The sequence below is a fragment of the Vicia villosa genome, unplaced genomic scaffold, assembly GCF_029867415.1.
Source record: "Vicia villosa cultivar HV-30 ecotype Madison, WI unplaced genomic scaffold, Vvil1.0 ctg.000162F_1_1_1, whole genome shotgun sequence".
NCBI lineage: Eukaryota > Viridiplantae > Streptophyta > Magnoliopsida > Fabales > Fabaceae > Vicia > Vicia villosa.
The window spans coordinates 39,775-59,634 of NW_026705044.1; the positions used below are offsets into that span (position 1 = coordinate 39,775).

Consider the following 19,860-nt stretch of genomic DNA (forward strand, 5'->3'; position numbering starts at 1 on the left):
TTGGTATTGCTTATAGAAAGCAATTCTCTGTCAGCTAAGGAGGGTTTGACTCTTCCAGCTAGATCTCTCCACTTTTGAGCATACTCCTTGAAACTTTCTTTAGGTCCCATGGACATGCTTTGTAGTTGCATGCGAGTTGGTGCGAGATCGGAATTATATTGGTATTGCTTATAGAAGGCAACAACTAAATCTTCCCAAGTATGGATGTTGGTACTTTCCAGTTGATAGTACCATTCGAGTTGAGTTCCAGATAAGCTTTCTTGAAAGAAATGGATCCAGAGCCTCTTATCAGCAGTGTGAGGCTGAATCTTCCTTACATAAGACCTTAAGTGTAGTTTAGGACAAGAGACTCCATCATACTTAGCAAAAGCGGGAGTTTTGAATTTTGGAGGAATAACGACCCTAGGAACAAGTCCAAGCTCCTCAAAATCTAGCCCAGGTACCTTCTGAATTTCCACACTTCTCAGACGCTCTTCTAACATCTTGTACTTGTCATCGGGATGTTCGCCCTCATGGTAATAATCCTCTTCTTCTTTAGAGAGTTTGGCATAATCGTGGTTACTTTTTGCATCGGTTTTGATACTAGCATTATCATCTTGCTCATCCTCATCACTGTCTTCAGAGGTTTCAGCATCCCTGAGTTGCAAGATTGGTCTAAGATTTTTTACTCGAGTCTTCTTACCCTTTTTCTTCTTCTTTCTAGTCAACATGGCTTTCAGCTCTTCTTGCCCTTTGGACAAATTCAGAATCAAGGCTTGGAACTCGGTGTTTTGAGCTTGAAGATCCTTAACTGATTGTTCGAGATTCATGATGCTGAAATAAACAGCGAGGAAGGATGAGAAACCCATCATAGGAAACCTGTTATGCAATGTTATGAATGCAAATGAAATGTTTTCAAGGATCTTTAAGGAATTTAGTTAGCAACTTTAGGAATTTAATCAGTCACAGCTTCGTCTGAAGAACCTTGGCTTTCATTTTTAAGCGTCCTTCTTTAAGAATCAAGCTCACCATATCGAGTGGGTCATCGCCTCTGATTCAGGATACTTCTGAATTTGAAGATACGTGGCCAGAGGAAAATAAATCCTCTTGCCCCTTGATAGGTACTGGATCTCTGAATTAGAAGGTATGTGGCCAGAGGGAAGTAAATCCTCTTGCCCCTTGATTAGGAGATCAACCTTTGATAAGGGCACCTGAAATTGTGCGCCCTAAATCCCTAAGATCCTTGAAAGGGTTAGTTAAATCATGTTATGCTTATGATGTCATGATGTCATGAATGTTATGCGAATGCAATTCATTAGGCATAGTGTGAGATAGTAAGGGTAAACACGTCCTTTTAACAAAACCTGGAAAGAACAAAGGTTAGTAGCAAACACAAACAAGTCACACAAGTCACACAATTTTTTGACTTAAGGCTTGCATGGAGTCTGATCAGGTGTCCTTCCCAAGGGTATTTCTATGGATAAGGAGATTTCAGCAACGGGTTCTACAAGTTATCCAGAATTGTCAGCCCTTCTAAAGCACCCTCGGACATGATGCATTCGCACCATGCAATGATACTTTGAGAAAGAACCTATCTGAATTGTAGTATCGGGTAGCGACTAGTCCTTAACATTTGTCAAGGGTAGTCCCCCCACTACGTTCCTAAAGGCCAGGATGGGTTAAGGGTAACTAAAGGTCCTTGAGCTCCGGCGCACCCACAGACACATACATAGACCTCCCTCATTCGAGAAAGGTGTGCATATGCTATGGAGTCCAAACTCAAGTGTGAACTTCATATTGACTCATCTCCCACATATGTGAAAGAGGTCGCCATGACTATGCCACTCCTAATCTTAAGTGTACTTGAATCCGGGTGTAGGATTCGTCCTTCAGTTAATTCCCAAAACAGCCCTGAAAAATAAAGCAAGCAAAGCAAACAATATAATACAATTAAGCGATCCTAAACTTTTAAGGTAACCCCTCTTTTATCGAAAAATCCCCAGCAGAGTCGCCAGTTCTGTAATACGGTGAACTGACTTTTTATTAATGGGACTGTCGCGGTAAGCAAGAGTCGCCACCGACTTTTATTTTATCCAAATATCGGAAAGGCTAAAAGAACAGGAAAATACCTTTTAAAAAGATTTTGAGTTCGGGGGGTAATTATGCAAAGGGAAGGTGTAAGGCACCCTTTGCATCCATGGTTTTCCATGGGCTCTTAATTGCTTTGCTCGTTTTGAAACCAAAAGTTTAGAAATGTATAGAAGATGAAGAAACAAGGACTTTAGCTCGTAAATGAGCGTAGCCTTGAGAGTGTTTGTTTAAGAAAAAAGTTGATAAAAGACATTTTAGCCAGAGCAAGGCAATTAGGGGCAATTACCTTATAATTTGAAAAAAAGAGTTCTTTTAGCCTTTCAGGGTGAAAGGGTCTATCCTTGCCATAAGAGGGCAGGAAGCCTTTCATTTGGAGGTTAAAGGGTCGTCGCAATGTCGTTCGCCATAAGACTGACCCATGCCATAGAGGGGCAGGTAGTCTAAGGGAAAGACCAGAATAGCCTTCATTCGTAGGCAACCAGAAGATACCTCAGCCTTTTTTCCGTAGGCAACTTCCGAGGGTCGAGGTCATGTTAGTGTATCGAAGGCAGCATCATTAGGGTCGCATGACCTTTTTATCGAGGCAACATGGCTGAGGTATCCTCATATTCGAGGGACATGGCTATTCTGCAAAAAATACACAAGGCAACAGGCAACAGGCAACAAGGCAACAAAGAGGTTACCCCAAAAGTGTGCGTGGGTGCAACAATCACGTGATTAATTCGATTAAATTATCTTGTAATTAGTGAGGCTAATTCAATTCAAGGTTACACTCCCTAAATTACTAACCACGCAATTTATCATAAAGCAATAACAATAGCAATATGGGGAAGGGGAAAATGAAACCAGCGGATCCCCCAATAGGGTTTGGCATAAGTAATAATAAAAGGCAGAAAATATCAGGGTTAAGGTTTAGGGTTACCAATACTCGTGGCTTCGGCAATCGACAAACCCTGAAAATTGGAAAAGAAAGAATAAACAGAAGGGTGAGTGCATTATCAGTTCGGAGGCAAACAGAATTAACCCTAAAAAATAAAGAATAAAGAAATTTAAAATAAATAAAGCAAATGGGCACTTAGCTTCGAATTTGATCTGACATGGTTGGCAGACGGAGGATGTCTTGAGACTAACCCTGAAAAGGCAAAAAGGCAAGGCATAGAAAGGAGTGAGTGTATGCACAGTTCAGAAAATATAAGGGCAAACCCTAAAATCAAAAGGAAATAAAATAAACTTTAAGATAAATTAAATACTTAACTTTGAGTCTTGATCGGGTGCGTAGTCGGAAGGTATTTGAAGAGTAACCCTGAAAAGGCATAAATAAAACATTCAGTGTAGGGCATGATCTTCGTAAACCCTGATTAAGGTACGAATTAAAATAAGATAATACAAACGATTTAATTAATTATTGGTCTCGCGACCTAATTAATTAAATCGAGATAAAAATAAAGAAATCGAGTGCAAAAATATTTTTTATGACTTTTTATGGATTTTTTAGAATCATAATAAAATAAATGTGAATTTTAAGGAATAAAAAGTAATTAAAATGTTTATGATAATAGAAAATAAATGGATATAATTATTATATAAAAATAAATAAATAGAATAATAATATATAAAAAAATAAAAAGAAAAAGAAATAAAATTGGGAGAAAGAACTTAATTGATCCTGTGTTGCATATGGTTGGAGATCCATGGTGCATGTGCAGATCTGAAGGCGTTGGATTGGAACTGAGATAGATTTGATGGTTGGATACCTGCCAGCGTAGCGTGTGCCCGTGTGGGAGGAATAACGCTGGATCTGCAGGAAACTAGACTTTGAAAATTTAACAAAATAAGATGTAAGAGGCAGGGTTCGAACCCGTGCCCTTGCGTATGAAGACCTTACGATGCTGCTCTTCGCCACCACGCCAGGCTCCGCTCGCTGTTAGCAAAGTAGCAAAAAGGTTATTTAAATGTAACCATAAAACGTTTGAACTCTAAAACCAACACGCGCTACAGTCTTCCTCTCCGTTCAGACTGTTTCTTTCTACCAGAGGTTTTAGCTACGAACATGGCTGTTGGTATACCCTATAGCCACGGTTTCCATGCGCAGTTACATGCCTGCAACCATTAAATTTACATAATAATGCACATAAACTCCGAATCCATACATGGTTCGACTAGAAATCTTCTCCTGAATGCAATGGTGCCATTAATTTGGGGTGATTTTTCCTGTATCATGAACCCCCAAATTGGAGCTCTAAAAACCTAACAATGGCAAACTACATGTCCGAGTTCGTATATGGCATGATCCTTGGCGCTGCGCCGCCCGATAGTGATTGGGATTGCTTCGAAGAGGCCCCAGGAACGTTATTCGATTTCCAAAACTTCTTGAATCACGCTGCAAATTGGAATTCGATTTGAACTTTTGCTTCGACTTTTTTGAGTTTAGCCAGAGTTTCTTTGTCTGCAATCCTCCTCCGCGTCTGAATTACTTTAGGTCTATATAGAGTGTGAATTAGGGTTCATAATTTTGATCAAAATCCACTGATTGAGCTTTGATTGAAACAAGGATATCTTTTAATTGAAATTTTCCTATTTTTGGTCTCAATTTTAGCTCATCTTTTCCCAATTAATCCATACACGATTCTGTACCTAAAATATGTCATTTAGGTGATTTGAAATTTATTGCAAATAAACAACAAATCAAATCTTCTTGTGTTCCTTCAATTATTTAATTCTAAATTGCACTTTTAATGAATAAAAATTCACTAAAAATAAAATAAAATCAAATAGTCATGAGGTTAAGTTTGGACACTCTTGAAACCCTTAGAAGCAAGTTTGGGCCATTGAATGAGCTATCCTTTGAATCAGGGCTTGAAATTTGGCATAGAGGTTCTTTGAATCATATGAGAGGTTATGAGGTCCACTTGGGTTGTCAGAACTTGATTTTTCTCTGAAGAAATCAAAACCCTAGTTTTAGAGCCTTGTGTATTGATTTGGATTTGTATTAGAGAAATAGTATGAGCAAATTTTGGGGTATGACAATAATGAAATAAAAAAAATAGAAGAGACGAGAGATTGGTGAAGATGAAAAACAAAAAACAAAAGAGTCGAGAGATTAGAGGAAATGATGTGCGATAAAAACGAAACTGAAATATGGAACATTTGCATAAAAATGAGAAGGTGAAAAAGAAAGAATATAAGAGAGTAGAGATTAGAGAAGAAGAGGGAAGATGTATGTGGGAAAGAATGCGTGATAATGTTATTAGAGATTTGAGATGATCGAAACCGAAATCATATGTGTAAGGATGAGAAAATTGTTCGTAATTATAAGGATAAGGTATAATAGGTTTAAGTTTGGATTGGATGTGAGTTAAGTAAAAGTTAGGTTGTAACATAATGCGGTTTGATTCGGTTTGGTTTGGTTTATAAAATACAAACCGCAAACCAAACTGAATCGTGCAATTTTGCTAAAAGATTACCCAAATAAATCCGAACTAAATGCAGCTTTTTGCGGTTTTGGTTTAGTTTGGTTTGATTTGCAATTTTCTATTGGGTTGGTTTGGTTTTGAACAACCCTAATGGCATTTCGCACTTTGGATATGCAATTAGATGTAATGGCCTTGTGAGAGCAACATATCTCTTTCTCTTTTACGCTTAAGGATATGATACACTGCATGACTGGCATTTATGCAAGCATATATCACACATGGCTATGAAACAACTATGGGACGAGGTTAACACATAGTAATCCATGCCCTTGGAGCTTGGTGATTGTAATGCATTATTAGGTGAACGCAAAAGTATAGGAGAGTCCCTCTTAACAAAACTTCTTTTAATGAATTTAGAAAAATGAACTAATAATAATGAACTCTTCCTTCATACTAATGATAAATTTTATATTTGGAATAATGGTATAATGGGTAGAGATCATGCAATATGCGGACTTGATAGAAGTGTTATGTAACCAACTATAGTTGAAATATTAGCGGGCTATCAGATGCACAACTTAAACTAAAAATCACTCTGATCACTATCCTCTCACTATTACAAAAAACATATTTAACCTCGATCACTAAGGTAAAGGTAACCTCGGTTACACAGGCAAGGTAACCAAGAACATCTTGAAAACTTGTCACTTTTATCCCTCAGGTTTGAAATAACCAAGGGGTCAAGAGTTCTTCGCATGGATTCAATTCCCAGCAAATACATTTTTATTATTTTTAGAACTGGGTGGCGCCCCCCATATTTCCTCTCGGTTATTAGAAAAATTGAGGTAATAGAGAATCATTATTACCTCAATTTATAATATTAACCGAGGGAAAAACATTGTTATTGAATTTCTTTAAAAAAATTAGTTTGAAACTGTATTACAGAACCATATTTTAACCATTTCTAAAACATAAACATTAGACCTTTTGCCCATTTCTCAAACAGAAACACTGCACCAAAAATATTCATTGTTTACACCATTTTCAAAGCCAAAATGGCACATGTATACCTTATAATTTTACAACATGTTAAAACTAAAGCAAATGGTTAACCAATAAAAGTGTTTCTGTAAAACATGTTTGGTTAACCTCCCAAAAGCTAATCTAGTGAGGTTGCAACTGTTAAAGATATCTTCACAGTATACAAAAGTGTTTGGTGTAATATCGGTGTGCCTTTTCCCAATTCCTTTTATACTTGATACCCATGTAACTACCTCCTTTAAAGAATGAATTTTCCCCTTCCCTCATAATGATAAAAAATAACCCCTGGCCCCATCATCATTGGCTGTAACGTCCCATTTACTTGGGATAACACCTTTATGAGTTTATTTGGCTTTCATAACGTTTTATGCCGGTTAACTTCTCGGTCCATCCTATCCGGTGAATGGATAAGTGCTCCCCGAGTTATGCTGTCCCTACAAACCGAGGAATCTTCCTGCACCCGACTTGATTTCTCGGTTAAATAGGGGATATCGACTTCCCTCATACTCCAATTTGCCACATAGCCGATGATGACGTCGCTTTTAATGACGAATAACATGTACATTATTATCTGAATCATTTTCTTAAGCCGAGAGACGTACATGTGTTGCAAAAGAAGGGGTATCAAAATTTAAATCTTGATTTTCATCACTATCATGAATATATTTTCATCACGTGCGATGCTAATGCAAATAATCGGTTTAGTTGCTTCTATGTATTTCATGGAAAATGACTCGCCTAACCACTTCTTTAACCTTTCAATGTTAAAAATATTTTTCCTCCAATAACCATATCATCAATATATAACAACGTGATGATGAAGTCATCGTTAGAAATTTTCTAACAAAGATGCAATGATCTTAAGTAGTCTTCTGTTATCCTTGATCACATATAACATAATCAAACTTCATGTACCATTGCCTTGGAGCTTGTTTCAACATATATAAACTCTTTCTCATCTACACACATGATCTTATTATCCTTTAAATTGAAAACTATAAGTTTGTTTCATGTAAATATATTTCTCCAAATCACCATGAAAGAAAGTCGTTTTCACATCCATTTTCTTAACCTCTAAATCAAGAGTAGAAGCCAAAACTGAACATGATTCTGATTAATGACATCTTTACAACAAGTGATAAAATCTCGTTAAAATCAACACCATTTATTTGACGGAAACCTTTCACCACTAATTTGTCTTTATACATTGGAGGCTTATAGTTTCTCTCATGTTTAATTCTATAAATCCACTTGTTTTCCAAATCCCTTTTGCCTTTAGGAAACTTCTCTAAATCATAAGTATGATTATCATGTAATAATTTCATCTCATCATGCATCGCTTCCAACCACTTAGATTTTCATCACTTTCCATGGCCTCTTGAAAACACTCAAGTTCACCCTTATTAGTCAAGATCACATACTCATCAAAATTATACCTAGTATGAGGTTGTCTCTATTTGGTAGAACTCCTAAGTTGAACTTGAGATAATTCTGGAGCTTCACCAAGATTCTCCTTTATTAATATATCATTCTCCTCTTCATCGTTATTAGTTAGAATATTTACCTCATCTCCAAGTTGTTGATCATCCATGTAATCTTGTGGCTCACCATTATGATCACCACCACCAATAGTATCCAAATTATGAATATGTAACTGAATCAGATCAATATTATATAAATTGATATCTTGTTTGGGTGTAGTCTTCTCCATCTTATAAACATCTTCAATAATTTAGTCTTTCATGAGCACCTCATACTGCCTGTAACCAAAATCATCTTGCCCATAGTCGATGAAGATACATTGTTTTGACTTTGCATCTAACTTGGATCTTTCATCCTTTGAAATATACACAAAATCCTTACAACCAAAGATTCCCAAATGATCATACTTGACATCCTTTCTAAATCAAATTTTGTTTGGAACTTCACTGTTCAAAGAAATAGTGGGAGTGAGATTAAGAACACGCACCACCGTGTAAAGTGCCTCACCTCAATAATATTTGGGCAACTTAACTTAAGAGAGAATACACCTAAACTTCTCAATTAGTGTTCGATTCATCCTCTCTACTAAACCTTTCTATTGAAAAGTTTTTGGAGGAGTCTTTTGATGTAGAATACCATGTGACTTACAATAGGCATCAAATGGTCCACAATACTCACCACCATTGTCGAAACAAACACATTTTAGCTTCTTGCTTGTCTGCCTCTCAACCAAATCCTGTAATTCTTTGAACTTTTCCAACACTTGGTTTTTTCAATTCAAAGCATAAATCCATAATTTATAGAAACAATCATCAATAAAGGTAACAAAATAAAGTGCACCACTAAATTCTTTTACCTTTAATGGACCACAATCATCAAATTTTCCAATTAAAGCAACTTTAACTTCCTTGAGGGAGGATATCTCTTGAAAGATACTCTAGTCTGTTTAGCAGTCATGAAATGAGAACACTTCTCCAAATATACATTCTTTAATCCCGGAAGCACATCCATTTTTGCCAAAACATTCAACCCATTTTCTTTGATATGCCTAAGTCGTCGGTGACAAAAAGATGCTTTCATGTAGGTCTGGCCAAAGGGGTGGAGCGGGACGAGTTTAAGCACTACCAGCTCTTCCCTGCCTTTTTATACCAGCCCCGCCCCTGCCTTGACCCTAATCGAGACAAGTTTAAGCATCACCACCTCTTCCATACAATCCATCAACTCCTCTTTAAATTTCATACATTTTTGTTTACTCCATCTTTTAAGCTCGTCTGCAAAACCGCATATTTGATCAATAATATCTATTTATCTTTCTGGCGGCCACTCAACAGTCATTACCTCTTCAATGTCTTCTTCTTGCAGTCCTTTATTTTCAAACTTGAATGAATATTTATAACAACATCTCTGGGCAGGCTCACATTGTAACAAGATTGAAGTATGATATGAATGTGAAGACACCAAGTTTAGAAGTTTCACATTGGAAAAAAGCTAACTAGTTTGTGTTTTCCATAGCTCTATCAAGTCTTTCTTCAATAACATGTGATGTTCCCCTACTTTTGATCCATGTAAATGGTTAATTCCCCTGAGCAATATTTTGCAAGTTCAGAATTGTACTCGGATTGCTTAACCCCCAACAATTCCAACTTAAAATGATCATTGGTTCCGGTACTCCTTGCTGCCAGGACCTGCCGATAAAAAATGGTGCATTGTTTCATTGATACCCCTTTCATCTCTCTTACCTTCCTCCCTTATTCTTTTCCTCTCCACCTGCACCTATATATCATTAAGTTCTGTTTGGGCTATAGTGAAATAGGTTTGGGTTGGGTTAGCATTGCTTGGAATCAGATTAATGATGTTCTGGATCAAGTTAATGATGTTTGGAATTGAGTTAATGATGTTCTGGATCGGTTCATGGTGTTTCTCACCTATCACAAATTTTTAGTGAATTTTAGTTATGTCTAGGTGTACTGGTAACTTGATGTGTGGAACTTGTATGCTGGATTGGACATGATTGGTTAATATCTGGGTACCATATTGAAGTTCGATTTGGTGGGGTTAATGCTTAAAACTTGATTGGTTATTATGTGTGTGGTTAATGCATGGCTCGATTGATGAGATTTATTATGTTGTATAATGATGGCTCTTGTTGATTGTTTTTGGAAGGTTATAATTGGTAAGTCATTATGAGAATTTGTGGTGTGTGCATGATGTAGCAATAGGTTATAGTTGGCTAATGACTGTGTTTGTCTTACATTGAGATTGGTAACCACCATGCTTTCATTGGTGGATTGAATGATAGATGCATGTGTGTCCCTGCCGCAGTTAATGTCTGCGGCCACTCCTTCCTGCACATATTCAACACGTTATTGGACTGAATCTCCTTCACTAGAACTCCCACTGCCACCTGTCTCATCCCTCAGCCACCTCGATACCGGTGTATCACCATTCCTCTTGATTTCTACTTTGAGCTCCCATGGCCACCCTTACTCCATTATCATTATGAGGACCGGTTTTGGGCCTGTGCAACCTGACCCGTTGCACAGGGCCTCAAAATAATAGGGGCCTTGCAATTGGGCCCATTGTATGTTATATATTGTAAATAATTAAATATCTATAAACAATTGTTAACTCTCATTACATGTTTTTGGTTGCTGCCCAATGGCCGAGTCTTTCATTTTACCATTAACTTGTTGTGGGTTAGAGTCTTGATGATCTACTGTTATGTCATTATTTTAAAAAAAATATGGCAACAAGCCATGTGACCATTTAATGTTAATATTTTAAAAAAATATGTGCCAAAATGTCACACACCAACAAAATTTTCACTTATAACTTTTTTATACAATCAATATAAATTTATAATGGGCCTTCAAATTAAATTGTACTCTTACTCTTAATTATTATTTAATATAAGCATATGTTACATCCATACTATTAAATTTTTTTAATTTTTAATTTATTTATAAAGTTTCAATAATATATATATATATATATATATATATATATATACAGGGCCGTCTTTGAGGGTGTGCAAGGCGACCTACAGCACAGGGCCTCACATTTTTTTATGTTAAAGCTATGGCAAAAAGGGCCTCCAATTATATATTTCACTGCTAATTTACGCTAAATAGGGCCCTTTAAAATATTTTCATGATTCAACGGAAGATAACTTCAACTTCTTACACATGGCCTCTCAAAAGTTTGAGACGGCTCTGTATATATATATATATATATATATATATATATATATATATATATATATATATATATATATATATATATATATATATATAATTAAATATTTAAAGGTTTATCATAGTATTAATTTATTTATTAATAAATTTTTATAATGAAATACAGTCTATTATTATCTTTGGCTTAATTTATTGCTTTTTCAATAGAAAAAATATTGGTAAAAAAAAGGTAATAAATAAATTAATGGATTAATTTATAAAATTACTATATTTAATTTTTTTAACAATTTGATTTGAGTTAGTCAAGCATAACTTGGTATTTATAAGATTTTGCAATTTTTTTAACTAATTTTTTTCTTTTCATATTACTATATAAATTATATAAATCTTAATAAAATTTTGAAGCCTTCTTTTGGAATTTTTTAATTAAAAATATGTTTTTAAAATTTGCACAGGCTTCCGAATGGTTGGAGACGGCCCTTATCATTATACATAGAAAATCACACAATTTTATTTTAGAATGTTCCATTACTCCACAGACAAAGCATAAGACTCCTAATTTCTCATACTTGAATATCACATTGCACCATTCACCTCTCTTGTTCTTCACTCTAGTATCTTCTTCAAAGCTTGTCGAACATCAACCCACCATTCACCTCTCTTGTTCTTCACTCTAGTATCTTCTTCAAAGCTTGTCGAACATCAACCCTAATGCGCATCCTCATAAATTGACGCCAAAAACTATTATTATTATTTTTTTCTTCAAATTTTTTTCAGCATGACTCCAGACACTTAGATCCAGAAATCAACATAGAATAACATAATATATCTTTTAGATTTTTATTTTTTAATTAAGTCTAACCTATTTAAATAATATTAATGTAAGAAGGATTATTTATTAATAGCGTTATTATTAATGTATTTTAAGTGTACAAATTTAAAATCAATTATTTTTTGGCAGAAAATTTTCTTTTATTAAAACTAAAAAAATTTGTAAAACACATGGAGATAAATGGTAGAGGTAGGAGTTGATTTTCTGTGTGGCTTTCTGTGTTTGATTTTCCTGTTATGATTGGTCTGTAGTTTTTTTTATCTGTCATTCTGGTTTTTTGTTTATAACAAAACAGCTTTTAACTATCATTCTGTGGTTTATTTTTCTGATATACTAGGAGTAGTTTTTTTTATGTCTTTCTGGTTCCATTTTGTTGGTATAGGAAAGTATTTAGTCAGCTACTACTATTTTTTATTTATTCATATTTTGTCTTTCCAAGAAAAATAACAGAACACATATCAAGGCACAACAGTCGTTAGTCGCAACAAAAATCACCACGCGTCCATTTACAACTGATTCCAAAGAATCCCCTGTCGGTTACCCTGGCAGCCGGTAGATTTACTGGACACCTGTCAGTAAAATTCTTCCATTTCTTTATAGCCGCATTTATACTCCTCCACCATCTTCACACGACCCAAAAAGCAAACACTTTCCCCCTGCAAAAACCCACCATAATTTCCGCTTCAAAATCATCGGGAAATCTACAATTCTACACCTCTTCACCTTCTTCTCCTTTCTCATGCTTCCCAAATCACTCCCCTCCTCCCCTGCATTCAGAATCGACTCAAAAACCAAAACCTCTTTCCCAGCTGTAATCCATTCATTTTTCTCAGTCCAAAATCCTCGAGCATGGATTCTCATCATCGTCCTCTTCATCCAGATCCTCCTCTTCTTCAACCTCCGTAGATTCCCAACCTCTTATCCCCCTCCACACCATCGCTTCCCCACTCGCCTCGCTCTCACCCAAACCGCCGCCATTCAAAACGGCACTGTCGGTACTGCCTTCAATTCTTCTCCCACTATCAACAACAACGACCAATGCGGCTCTGGTAGGGTTTACATCTACGACCTCCCGAAATTCTTCAACCAAGAAATCCTCGATAATTGCGACAATCTCAATCCATGGAGTTCCCGCTGCGACGCTCTGTCCAACGATGGATTCGGACAACCCGCAACCGGACTCGCCGGAATTATCCCGGAGAATCTCCTTTCATCATGGTACTGGACCGACCAATTCGTCTCAGAAATTATCTTCCACAACCGTATACTTAACCACAAATGCAGAACAACCGAGCCAGAATCCGCTGCGGCGTTCTACATACCATTCTACGCTGGACTCGCGGTAGGGAAGTACTTATGGCTGAATTCTTCCACAGCAAAGGATCGCGATCATCACTGCGAGATGATGCTGACGTGGCTTCAGGAGCAAACACCTTACAAAAAATCCAAAGGCTGGGATCACTTTATCACGATGGGGCGCATCACATGGGATTTCCGTCGCTCACAGGACGAAGATTGGGGTTCTAGTTGCATCTACAAGCCAGGGTTAAGAAACATCACGCGCCTTCTCATAGAGAGAAACCCGTGGGACTATTTCGACATCGGTGTTCCCTACCCTACTGGATTCCACCCCAATTCTTACTCCGACGTCATTAACTGGCAGAGTTTCGTCCGCGAACGCAGACGAAACGCGCTATTCTGCTTCGCCGGAGCTCCTCGCCGCACTTTCCGCAACGATTTCAGATCAATTCTGTTGGATCAATGCCGTGAATCGGGTGGATCGTGTCGCACCGTCGACTGCGGCGGGGCACGGTGCTTCAACGGAACATCGGCGATCACAGAAACCTTTCTCGACTCCGATTTTTGTTTGCAGCCGAGAGGGGATAGTTTCACGCGGCGGTCGATTTTCGATTGTATGATAGCCGGTTCGATACCGGTTTTTTTCTGGCGGAGAAGTGCTTATTCACAATATCAATGGTTTTTACCGGATGAACCGGGGAGTTACTCGGTTTATATAGACCGGGACGCGGTAAAAAACGGTACTTCTGTTAAAGCAGTGCTTGAGAGTTTCACAAAAGAAGAGGTAAGAAACATGAGGGAGAAAGTAATTGAGTACATTCCTAGGATGGTTTATGCCAAACATAGCAAAGGGATAGAGGGTGTTAAGGATGCATTTGATTTTGCTATGGAAGGGGTGTTAACAAGGTTCAAGGAACAACTACAACCTGAGTTTCATAAGTGGAAATGAGATTGAGGTACTAAATTGCATTACATGTTGGTAGAATTAGATAGAAAAATAAAAATAAATAAATGAATAAAATAATGATAGGACATAGTTGTTTCAAACATAAATTTGGTAGGTTAGAGTTTTTGTCCTTTTTGTTTGTCTGGATTTATTTATTTATTTATATAGGATGTACAATATTGAGATTGATATTGAGATTCTTATTTCAGCTATGGATTATACATTTATGGATATTGATATATGTTGTATAATATTATCATGTTTAGTTGAAACTTGTTTGAGGCATGCATTTTGAACAAATGCTGCTATGCCATGCTATACCATTACATACATACTTTGTTCTTGAAGAAATTTTGTTGTGGTGTGTTTTGTGGCACACTTTTAAGTGTTCAACAATGTATTTTTTACGGTTTTCATATATAAAAGGACATTAGTTCTATTATTATTATATTATTAGAGCTGTTTATCTAATAGTCAATTAGAAAATTAAACTAAATCATAATAAAAGATTATTTGAATCGAACCATGGCAAAATGTCATTCAAATAGAACCAAATTTGTTGATGTTCGGAATTCTAAACTATAACTGTCAATTTCTTTTTAAAAAATAAGTTAATTGTTAAAGAATCAAATTGTTATGTATTTTTAAAAATAAGGATTATAACAAATTTTAAAGTTGTTTTTAGTATTTTTTTTATGATTGGTTTATTTCTCAATATGATACTTGTCTAATTCCCTAACTGAAGTCTAAAAATAACAAAGGAATCAAGTTTCATGTTTCCTTTTTTGAGGTCGATCTTTTAAGGTTATTCAAGGGCTTAAATGCTCTTATGTGTGTAAAGGGAATTGGGCATAAATGAGTTGTATTTGGCCTAGAGTTGGCTTTCTTAACCTAGCCCATTAGGAGTGATCTCATGTAGTCCTTTCACGTGAATGAAATAAGTTGGAAGGAGTTATGTTACGTATAGGATCGAGTATGGTCCATATGTTTTTAAGTAAAATATTATAATATACTTAATCCCTTAAGCATGAGGTCTGTAGGGGGGATGTTTTAAGGAAAAACTTATGTACACAGTCCTTCAAGCATGAAGCATGTAGGGGCGAGATGCTTTAGAAGAGAAATTGAAATATACAGTCCTAAGCATGAGGCTTGTAGGGACGAGATGCTTTAGGAAAGAGACCAAAATGTAAATTATTTTTTATCTACAGGTAATAAATGTTTGTTGCTTTGTAAGGGATATACGAAGTTGCACCCTATCCTATAAGGGTTTTCTTTCTAACTTTTGATCTTCTTACTTTACTAGGAATTTAACTTTAATTTTTACTTACTGCCTTGGGAATGACACATAAGTCAAGCCATCATTAACTCTAAATCCCTAGGCTACTAGCCTTAAGTGTGACCACCATCTTGTCTGCCAGTGCCACCCACATCCTTAAGTAAGCATTATATCTTATTATTTCAATCCAATTTGGTTATACACATAATTCTCTTGAGCTCTTTGTTCAAATTTCTTCCTCTTATCTGGTTCACCGTTCAATAGTCGTCGCATGTAACATTTCAACTCCTTTACTTTCTTATTTTCTCTTAATGATAATTTTTATTCGTGGGTGTGATGCATTTTTGATAGCCAGAGAATCCCAAATTGTTTTGATAACAACTAATTTATGGAACTAATGCTTGAAAGCTTCAAACCAGAGAATTGAGGATATGGATTGGAAGCTTGTAGACATGGAGATGCTCAATTCTTCTTAAATTTTGTGTAGCGATAAAGACATTGATTTGGTGTCTTCTTCCTCAGGTTTCATCAAATTCATCATGGAGATCTCCACCTCTCCTCTAAGCTCCTTCTATGGAAAATTGTTAATAAGTTTGGATTCCTTTTATTTGGAAGATGATTGGACGGAAACATTTCAAGTGGGTTTGGAGCTGTCAAATAGCGATAGCAAAACTTACACCATTCTAAAACCATGTGTTTAAGGCAAAAGTGTTTTATGTGCCGATCCCCTGGGATGGAAAATGATTTCTTTTATTTTTTTACCAGTGTCTTTGAGGATTTTAAGGTCAACATCCCTTTACTTATCTTCGAATATGATATTCTTCAGAAGCTTAATGTCTCCCTTCCCATCTACATCTGAATAGCAAGGCGTTTGTTCGGGGATTCGAGATCCTTGGGGGAGGGGGCTTAACATTACACCTATCGTTAGAATCTTCTTTTACTTTTTATGAAACAAAAGGTGTATCATGGGGTAGGTGTGTCTTTGTGAGCAACATCCTAGGATATCTTTGCTGACAAATAACGTGACAGAACCCCGACGACCACCACATTAATGTACTTGATAACATAGATCTATATGGATGAGTGGCATGAAAATTTCATGCAATGTGATCTCTAAATGATGTCTATTTGCACAAACGATACAGAAATGGTTATAACAACAATAACCTTATAAACATTAACGCTGAAATTCTGGCACTTATAATAGATGCCAAGACAGATGTCTTAACAACACACAATGTCAAGACAAATGTTATAACATCTGCTGACTTACAACACACTTATCAAAACTGAAAGTAAATGACATAATGATAAATAACACAATGAATTGTTAACTCAGTTCAGTGCAAACAACACCTAATCTGAGGGGCTACCAATCCAGGAAGGAAGTCAACTATTAGTTCAAAGCTAAACACCCCCGTTTACAACTTATTGCCTAATCACTACCCAACGCTACTTCTGCCTAGAAGTTGACATCTAGACCTGAGAAATCGCCATCCCACTTCTAATCACCGCAGTGATAAAACAGTCACACACTCTGTGACCAAGGGAACCCAAATAAAAAGATTACACTTTCCAATAAACAAAATACTTGGTTAAGCACCCTAACTAAGAACAATAATTGATCTTTCTTAAGAGCTTCAATCAAGAACACCACTCAACTCTCTTGCTTAAAAGTTTCAAGAATGAGAACACACGTCCACTTCAATGTATCAGAAGATACATGAGTGACACAAAAGAACAGAAAACACGAAGAACTTGAGGAACTCCCAAAACAGCAACCCTTATTGCACCCACGGTTTCCCTTGTGGGAATGCTTGGCAAACTAGGTTTCCCAAGTTACTTTTTATAGATACTTGCAGAATTAACTTAGACTTCAAACTGAATCCAATCTTCTCTTTTTTGAAAACAGCTGCAACATCTTTTCACAAATTAGGAACAAATAAAATCAAATAAAATCTTAGTTTTCCAAAAGAAATCTCAAAGATTCTTTTTCTAAAAACAGATACTAATATGCATTTGTCCTAATCATCCTTGATTGCCTTCACTTGTAATGATTATCTAAATATTCCAGATTCTCAAATTTTTCAATCAAATCTTTCAAGATTTAAAAACTAGTCTGAACTGTCAGGATGTTCTGGTGTAGGATGTTACAACATCTGGCAGAACATAAGTCAAAACACATAACAGCTGAACTTGTTATGAAAGTAGAACAAGATGTTTCAACATCTTGCTCAACATTAATTAAGAACCATGTTTTAGCAAAATTATGCCAATACAAAAAAAACATGGAACTAACAATCTCCCCCTTTGGAAAATTTGGGCTAAATCAACCAAAGCACAGTTAAGTCCTGGAGATAAAACACATTTACATGATAGCATGCAAATTTAAACACAAACTGGAAGCATACAAACATACACTCGCTTAGATGGAAACACACAAATAGAACACCTTTATGTGGTCTTCCATATTCTGCCCTTGTAAAAAATCCTTCTTCATTCCTTGTGATTGACTTGCAGAGACATTTTGTTCCATCCCTTGTCCATAGCAATATGAGTAGGCTTCACCAGCCTCTGAAAATATAGGAAAGATGTAGTAGCAGTTGCATTTCTCCATGTCTGTAATTGTTATAATTATTGAATAATGCACATTCCCAGCTCACCTCTAAGTTTTTCAAACTGATTAAAATCCAAAGCTTTGGTGAAAATATGAGCCAGTTGTTGGTATATGCTCTAGAGTGATCACTTTATCTTCAACCAGTTCTCTGATAAAATGATGACGATTGTTAATATGCTTGGTTTTACTGTGTTGGATAGGATTTTTTGAAATATTGATAGAACTAAGATTATCACAATACAATGTCATGACATCTTGTTCGACATTTATTTAACATTTGTTTCATCAACATCAGTTGTGAATAACTACTTCCAACTGCAATATACTCAGCTTCAGCAGTAAACAGAGATACACAATTTTGTTTCTTACTAAACCAGGAAATTAGATTAAGGCTACATCTGGGCCTTTCATTGATTTGAATTTTCCATTCATTTTTGAAGCCCTTCCTTCATTCCGGGCATGTTGTTTAAATCTATTTCGGTTGCCAATGAAATGGAATATGGGAAACTCTCTGTCTAAGTGGTTAATTTGACGAGTCAATTCTCAATGTGTTTTCATATAGAAGTCTCGGACCCATCGGGGAAGAAACTGAAGAAATTTAAGCTCTTTACACTGCTTTTTAATTACAGGGGTATTCTAATTCTTGCAGACATTAGCGAACATTGAACCGTTGAGCCTGAAAGAGTGAGAGCTTGATGACATTTTTAGGGCTGATAGGCCAAGCCGATTAGACGGACGAAAATAAACAACTAGTCGTGCCATCATACTATACCTTACGGTTGAATTGAATATAGAAGGGCTTTTGTTACCTTCTATAAGCCGATTTCAAAATGCGTTTACTTCCCCTTTCTGGCGGCTAGTGCCCCACCTTTCAAGTTGACAGATTTGTATTACTTCGAGATAACTGTCAGAGCCCCCATTCTCGAACTCCTAGAAAGTCAAACCGACCTTCCCTCTCATCTCAGGGTGAGGCCCGCTGGAGAACCATTAATAAGAATCGACTCAAACCCAACTGTGGTGAATCCCGGGAGGCAAAGTCAAAGCGCTTGATCCTTTGCCCCATACTTTGATATGTTTCTCCCCGCCGATCAAGCAGCGACGCAGCTCGTGAAAGGCTTAGCTTTAAGCCGCTATCGTTCGGTTCTAATAAGTCAAGTCCCCTCGATTCATTCTTAACAAATTATTTTTTGCAATTTGTGAGGGTCATTCTAGCTATATACGAATTTTTTTATTAATAATAAGATAAATCAATTTTTTGATTTGGTTGGGTGGGCGGTCATAGATTTTTGGAATTGGTTATTCTAGCATTACAAAATTGTGTAAAAAGAAATATTCTGTGATTAGTAGGTATACAAAAAGTTCGAATTAACAGCTAATAACATTGATTCAATTGGCATTGACATAATAGGAATATTTCATCTATTAAGGATGATTATCCAAATACCTAAAATAAAGATGATCATAGAAAATGTAAAATATTTGATAGGATCCATTTCGGAAACGTGGAATGTAAGAGAAATTTAAATGTTATATATAGTCTGTCGTTGTGAGCAAACGAGCATTGGCCGTAACGTGAATTGGATTTCACTTGACTGTTTACGACTCTATTGCGTGTGCTCGGGCTAGTAGAAGTTTTGGATAAATGTATCGCCATGTTATTAAGTGTATTTTTATTTAAGTTCTTTTCGTT

At 36.2% G+C, this 19,860-nt stretch overlaps 1 protein-coding gene across 1 annotated transcript; it reads left to right on the top strand.

The window, feature by feature from the left end:
* Positions 1-12,519: 12,519 nt before the first annotated feature.
* LOC131624763 (xyloglucan galactosyltransferase XLT2) lies at positions 12,520-14,508 on the top strand. The gene has a single exon (XM_058895680.1). The coding sequence runs from the start codon at positions 12,772-12,774 to the stop codon at positions 14,278-14,280; it is 1,509 nt and encodes a 502-aa protein (XP_058751663.1). The 5' UTR covers positions 12,520-12,771; the 3' UTR covers positions 14,281-14,508.
* Positions 14,509-19,860: the final 5,352 nt, after the last annotated feature.

Excerpts from the sequence above, each read along its gene's own strand:
- LOC131624763 (XM_058895680.1), top strand. The coding sequence starts at position 12,772 with ATGCTTCCCAAATCACTCCCCTCCTCCCCTGCATTCAGAATCGACTCA.